Below are 7,157 nucleotides of genomic sequence, written 5' to 3'. Positions count from 1 at the left end.
CATTTAACTTCGACCTTGAGGAATTCTGATCGATTCCCCTTGCAATGCATAGGTTAGGGTTAATGTACGCCCCGGCCAAAGGTCATATCACACGCCTACCTATTGCAGTAGGTAGCTTTGGGAGGCCATGGAAGCATTGTGATGTTCTCATTCTGAACTTACGTAGTAGTGGCGTCTGCTGTGTGATGCCTGGCGTTATCTTGATGTAGCATCTCTGTACCGAGTAGCAGTTGAATTGCACTGAAGGAACACAACGCCATTTTTCTGCCTGTAGGATATGGCTGCCCACATCATGACGCTTTTATCAACATAGAGATGACGTGCAACGACAAAGTATTCAAACTAGCTTCCGAAGATGCGCTGTGCATTCGTACCATGTACACCAAACAGCATTATGGCTTAATTTAGAACAGAAAAAGCCCACATATTTTGAAACATATTTCACATTTCTTCAGTCAATAACACCTATACGTTTCTTTTTTAGAAAGAGTGTACAGTGCACATCAGTCGGTCTCTTGCCACATGTAAGCCAAAAAGAGTCGGCCACTCGTCATACGTAAATCAGACAACAGTCTGTCTAATAGCATATGCAAAGCATACAGTGATCGGCCGTCCATCATTTGTAAAGCATAAAACAGCACTAGATGGTTCCTCAGATATAGAGATTAAAACAGTCAGCTTCAGCATAGACTTGCATGATCTAAAACGTACACATCCTGTCCCATAAAAGGCGACTCAGCTTGTCGTAAGAGGCGACTAACGGGATCGGGTGGTCAGGCTCGCTGACTTGGTTGACGCATGTCATCGGTTCCCAATTGCGCAGATCGATGCTCATGTTGTTGATCACTGGATTGTCTGGTCCAGACTCGATTATTTACAGACCGCCGCCATATAGCTGTAATATTGCTGAGTGCGGCGTAAAACTCAACTCACTCACTCACTCACTCACACATCCTGTCTGCCTATACATATGCCTTCCCTGACAGGACCGTGATTGTGCACACATACTAAACATAATAACAGATACATTGTGTTCAAAACTTCATTTCGAAATTTGAAAATATAACAGTATAAAAACATTCCAAGTAAACTTGAAAAGGTGGATGTTGAGATCATAAGAGAACCCGGCAGAACTGTACATTTAAAATGTAAATGAAGGGGTCAATCAGCAATGCCACAAACTGAATAACGGATATGCCCACCGGAGACGGGTGACAAGGTGTGATGTACACGGTAAAAAGGATGTGATATGGGTGACATGGTGTAACGTGCATGGTATAAAGGATGTGATGAATGTGGCATGGTGTGATGTGCATAGTATAAAGGGTGTGGTGAGTGTGACATGGTGTGATGTGCATGGTACAAAGGATGTGATGAGTTTGACATGGTGTGATGTGCATGGTACAAAAGGTGTGATGAGTATGACATGGTGTGATGTACATGGTATAAATCGTGTGTTTCCACGCAACTCTTTTCAATACTCCAGTCAAGGGACACAGAGTACCAGGTATGTTTTTGAGGTTGTATCCTCTCAACACAGAACGAACGTCAGAAAATGCAGCGTTATACAGCTAGTCACCGTAACTGATCTCCTTATGCTGTAACGTATACAATACCCTTGTCACACAATCCCCGCCGTGTTACATGCTTACGTCTGTAATCTACATGTAATCACGAATGACTAAGTGCAAGGTGAGGTTCACGTTGCGTGTAAAGTGAAGGTGTTAGATGTTGTTTGAATAACCTTCACTCTCTTGTGGCGTGCCTCTCTATACTACCTAGAATATAATATACTCCACAGGCGGTCAGCGCATACATGCGGAAACCATGAACTGGGATCATACTGTGCGAGAACGTGTTGCAGTCAAGTTGTGAAACCAGTCACTACGTAAAATGTAATTAACTGACGCAAATAATAACATCTTTTAGGAGATTTTACAACTTGACCCAAATATGTCCTTTTATAATGCAGACTGGCTACAGATTATTGTAAGATCAAGGGACCTAAAATATCACCATAAACAATTGCACAAGGGAATAGAAGAAACAAAAGCAACAATTAACATCAAACAAAACTGTACTTTCGTTTTCTCTTCAACCACTAACCATTTAACCTTTTTCTGTGACCGACTAAAGGCATTGTGTGCATAAATTTCTTTTAATTCGCTATCAAAATGAAACAAATGCATAGATTTCTCAGTCAGTATGTGAATTAGATAAGTATTTATTGTTTTGTAAGTGGAAATTCACCCAATTAACATATTGACTGAAAAATACGTAGATATTCTTACATGTGCTTAGTTAGGTACTTTTGAGGCAAAGTATTTTTCTCGAGCCAGTTATATCTTCTTCACACAATAATATAAAGCCCCCCAGTACATTGCTTGATGCCAATGTTCTTTGAAACCATTGGCCTCTGTGATCTGTTTTGTTCTGCTGCAAGGTCATCGACAGTCGATCCTAGCTACCTGTACACTCGTTTAATACGTCCCGGTCGATCAATGGTTACAGCGTCGTGTCTTACACGGGTGACAATGCGTGTTACTTCTACTTGCATTGTCCACCTTGTATTTAATCGTCTATAAAAACAACTTACCCATGTATTCTTTATTATGCGTCAATAAATATGGTCGTTTGGATACATTATAATAAAAAAAACCCAAAAAAAACTTTAGCTCTAAAATAATATGTTGTATATGTATATCTGACTGCTTGAATGTAAGCTGAAAACAGTCCAGCGCTTACTGACATAGATCTAAGCACAAAAAAAGATTCTCGCTTGTCACGGAAAGATTCTGAATAAGCTGTCAGTCAGTCGTTGCGCAGTTGCGGTGTGAAACCAGTTGCTGGGGAACTAGTATACGCTCACACGAATGGCGGCTGGCATGCCTATGGACAGCGACACCTGGTCCGTGGAGTGATTGCCGAGATTTATCGCTGTAACCAGAAACACACCCATCATAATCATTTCTCATATTTGCGTTTTTTTATTACATTCGTTGACAAGGACTAGGGATGGCGTTTACCTCAGTGTACACCTGTGCTTACCTGTTGGTGATAGGAATGTCGGCTCTCATCAGTTCATCTGCTGGCGCGGTGGTGTGCCCCTGCAAGACGAAGAATGGATGTGTTCGTCCAAACCGTATGAAGTCTACAGATAAAGAGGTACTGGTATCTCGATTCCGCAATTTAGTTTTGGTGATAGGGTGTCTCAGAGTATATTGCCAGTTCAAAGACAAAACGCGGAAGTGGGGTCAACCCTAGACTTGCCTCGGCTCTTAACTTTATAGATGATGTAGACTTTAATGATTGAATATTGCTAATCTGTAACGTTATTTGGTGCCCTGTTATGTTTTTGTCATTAGTGCCAATCAAATTCAGTTTTTAAAATGTTTGTCTGTCTATGTGTGCGTTTTATTCATTGGTATTTATGATCAAATATTTGAAAAAACTTGGTATCTAAATTCTAAATGACATGATAGCTTTGTCATAAATGTGACCTCCATTTCGGTGTGACTGTGAATCTATGAAGATTACTGGTTACAATGTTAGATTTCTGTCCTAAATATGAATGTACATGCTGATGTGGGTGCACTAGTTATTCGCACATTCAGCTGATGAGTCACCTGCCTCTGTTCTACTTTTACACTTTACGCATGACCATGACAGGTTGCAGTGGGTACAAAATGAAATGGATAGAAATTCTTGAATAAATGAAAATAACAATAAATACTTTTCAGTCCACAAAAACAAACCAGTTTATAACCTATGTGACATTGTGCATTTTATGTAAAAAGAAAACAGCAAATTTTGTTCAATGCTTTAGGACAGCAGGAATGAAAATAGTTATTAAGTCATGATTGCTCCCAGTTATAATGCCTGGCAAGATTACCTTCAGGTTTAAGTCTTTGAAGGGCATTTAGAAGTGAAATGCATAAGAATTGTGTTCTCATATAAAGAAGGTGATATCCATAAAATCTTCATTCTTATACCTTCATGTTTGTTTTACCCATAAACATATTAATGATGCTGATGCAGAATTGGAGTCTATGACATTGTTGATATTCGTAAACCTTTTGCAGTAAGTTGCCTAGAACAATGAGGAACGTGTTCCTCATGATCATATCTAAGTTTGCTAAGTATGAGTTATGCCAGAGTTGACCATGTTAAGGATTTATAGATTGTCCATTTGGGTGTTTTGCTGTGCCTGATGAATAATTTCTACCTGGATTGAAAATATTCTCTAATGTGGAAACAAACTGCAAAGTGTGTCTGACAGAGACAGTTAAACCATGTACTTGTTCATTATGGTCAGTCATTGCTTGTGTTGAGTCAACTCTTAACAAGTTAGCCGTTTGCTTAAAGGGAAGTTTGTTCATTGACGTTATAACTTGTCAAAGTGATATTATTTTAAGGAACAGAATGCTGTATGGCACTGGACTGACATAAGCCAGACAGGAATTATCATGTGAAATAAAGGAAACAAACCAAAGACTGATGTGGAAAACAGATAGTTGATGGTTTGAAAACAACTGTTTGGAGTCAGCTATGACAACCCAGCCAGAGCTGTACAGTGTTTTCAGTGTAGAGGTATTTGTTGTGACAAATGTCAGGTCTGTTTAAGTCTATGATATGATTCAAACCATGGCAATGACATTGGTTATTGTTGACAGGTATTTGTTGTCACAAACGGAAGTGCAGACTACAAGACCTGGGAATGGGGCTCCCTGACATCGGTCATTGCCACGGAGGACAACGTCAACACTGACATCATGTGTTTTGCTCACCAGATGCATAAGAAATATGGCTTCATGGGTAATTATTACAGGAACATGCATGTAGTGAACATTTAGGAGATAAACATCATGTGTTGGCCAATTTCCAGGTGTTATTGAGTATTTGAAGCACGGGAATGCATTTGGAACCGACGGCGTCAGCCGGAGGTTTCAAATGAAATATTCCCGTGCTTCAAATACTCAATAACACCCCGAAATTGGCCAACACATGATGTTTATCGACATTGTAAACACAAAAGTAAACCAAAGGGGTTTTAGTGTCTGCACTCGTTTACATCGAATACGGACACAGCAGTGAAGTGTCATCAGCTGGCCGTTTCAGCTGGTTCCCATGGTAGCATCTGGAGTTGCTCATTTGTGACGTCATTCTAACTTTACGTCACAATATGATTTGAATGACGTCACCACTGTTGATGACACAACAAAACAATTGTTTACGTGTCAATACGCGGTGAATAGTCTTTCAGTTTCCGGGAATCTAATACCATTTAATCATGTTTTTCAACCAATCAGATTACAGAACACAGCAACTTTTGGTTTACAATGGGAAACATTCTTCCGTTGGTTCCTCATGGAGTGTTTCCCATACGAAACAGTACAGTCAACTCTCGTCTGTCTGACACTCAATGATCTGACATTCACATTAATCCGACCATAAATTAAGGAACCGTTTAAAACAGTGATTATTACTCTCGTTAATCCGACATTCTCGCATTCTGACTCTGACACACCAAGCTAGCAAGTGATTATTCTAAATACATTGTAAAAGCATTTGTTAATCCAACAATCAACACAGCTAGTCAGATAATCTGACCGTAAACAAACAGTCACACATGGGAGGTAATTAACATGTTCCTTACTGGCTGCTGCTTGACACCACTGTGGGTGAACATCACACTTGTTAATTACAAACACAAGATAATTAATCGAGACGATTTAATCAAGAAATAACAATAGAGCAAGCTGTATAAAATGCTTACAACTGACCTGAGTTTTTCATCACGACAAGATGTCTGTCACGGGAACACCACTTGCTTAGCGAGGACAAGTAGAAATTACGCCATTGATCAAGAAAGAAATCTGACTTTTGAAGAGAGACAAACCCCAGACAACACAACAACGTCATCACTTTTGCCGAGCAGAAGGTTGATGAAAAGATTGGACGATCAACTGACATCCTGAAGCAGTCTGTTGAGTGGTTGAGCATATTGCTACTGATTCCAATACTTCAAGAGCTAAAAAAACCCAGCAGGAGGATCTTGAAAAGGTGTTATTTTTGTGGTTTACTGATGTTAGGAGTAGGTCAGTTCATGTGAATGTTGAACTGTTAAGAGAACAGGCTAAGATTCTAGGGGAGAAATTAGGAGTTACTGAATTTTTTACTTACCTTACCATCGGTCTATAACATATTACCTCAAGCTTCGCTTGACAGGAAATCTGACGGAGATGAATTGCATTCAAACTTGAATGGCTACCTCGCAATTACGACGTCAGGATACGGAAGTATCTGGATCTCCTCACTGCGCATGCGCGCCGATTCCTCAAAAACTTCACTTTTACTTCAAGCGTTGTCTGAGACAGACGGTTGTGGATTGCATAGATTTTTTTTTCTTGATCGAATAAAGTCGTAACTTTTTCGATATTTGCTTGTTTTTTTCCAAGAGTTTTGGAGTTGGTGTGTATTCTTTCTATCATTGTGTCAATTTTACATGTAATTGTAAAGTTTTACACATGCGGGCTACCTTGCGTGACACACGTCATCGTGTCTCAATTTTTTCCGTGCATTTATGTCTGTGTGTTTCTTGGATGGTTATTTGTTACGTTAGGGCATTTATTTTCTTTCTTTGATGCCCTCCTCAGTCAGGATTATTCAATTTATTGCTTTGTGCAGCTAAGGTGATAGTCATTTCACTTGTCCATTGCACACGTGTAGCACGATGTGTGGCGCGGTCCATTTTGTGTTAAGGGGGGTTTGTTTTCCTCCCTGTTTTATCAGAGTGTTATTTCGTTTGTTACAGCTGTTGTGTGTGACACGACATTTTTGTCAGATTTTCAAGAGTCATAAATCCGGCAAGGATCCCCACGCTGTTTGTCCAGATTGTGTCGGTACCCTGCTCCTTAAGTCAGAAGTGCTCGGTGTGTGCAGACCTCTCTCCAAAAGACTTCAAGACCTTTTTAGCAGTTGTTAAGAAGAGAAGGTCTCAACAACTTAGGAAGATGTCCAGATCCCCAGCATCATTGGTGGGCTCTAGACTGTCTCTTCCCAGCTCACCAGAGAATCTACCATCGGACTTCCCTTCGTCTCGTTTGGGAACACCTGTTCTTCTGGGGGCGTGTCAGACGCCTGAGCTGTCACAGGCG

General features: G+C 40.2%; 1 protein-coding gene across 1 annotated transcript in view; it reads left to right on the top strand.

The window, feature by feature from the left end:
• The first annotated feature begins 2,858 nt into the window (after window positions 1–2,858).
• LOC137295928 (di-N-acetylchitobiase-like) overlaps window positions 2,859–7,157 on the top strand; it is a 28,651-nt gene continuing 24,352 nt past the window's right edge. The window contains exons 1-2 of the mRNA XM_067827507.1: window positions 2,859–3,165; window positions 4,674–4,815. Coding sequence (XP_067683608.1) covers window positions 3,016–3,165; window positions 4,674–4,815 — 292 coding nt within the window. The 5' untranslated portion in view covers window positions 2,859–3,015. The remainder of the gene's footprint in view (window positions 3,166–4,673; window positions 4,816–7,157) is intronic.

This window comes from Haliotis asinina, chromosome 9, assembly GCF_037392515.1.
Source record: "Haliotis asinina isolate JCU_RB_2024 chromosome 9, JCU_Hal_asi_v2, whole genome shotgun sequence".
In the NCBI taxonomy this organism is placed as follows: domain Eukaryota; kingdom Metazoa; phylum Mollusca; class Gastropoda; order Lepetellida; family Haliotidae; genus Haliotis; species Haliotis asinina.
This window is presented reverse-complemented; position numbering and strand designations above follow the sequence as displayed.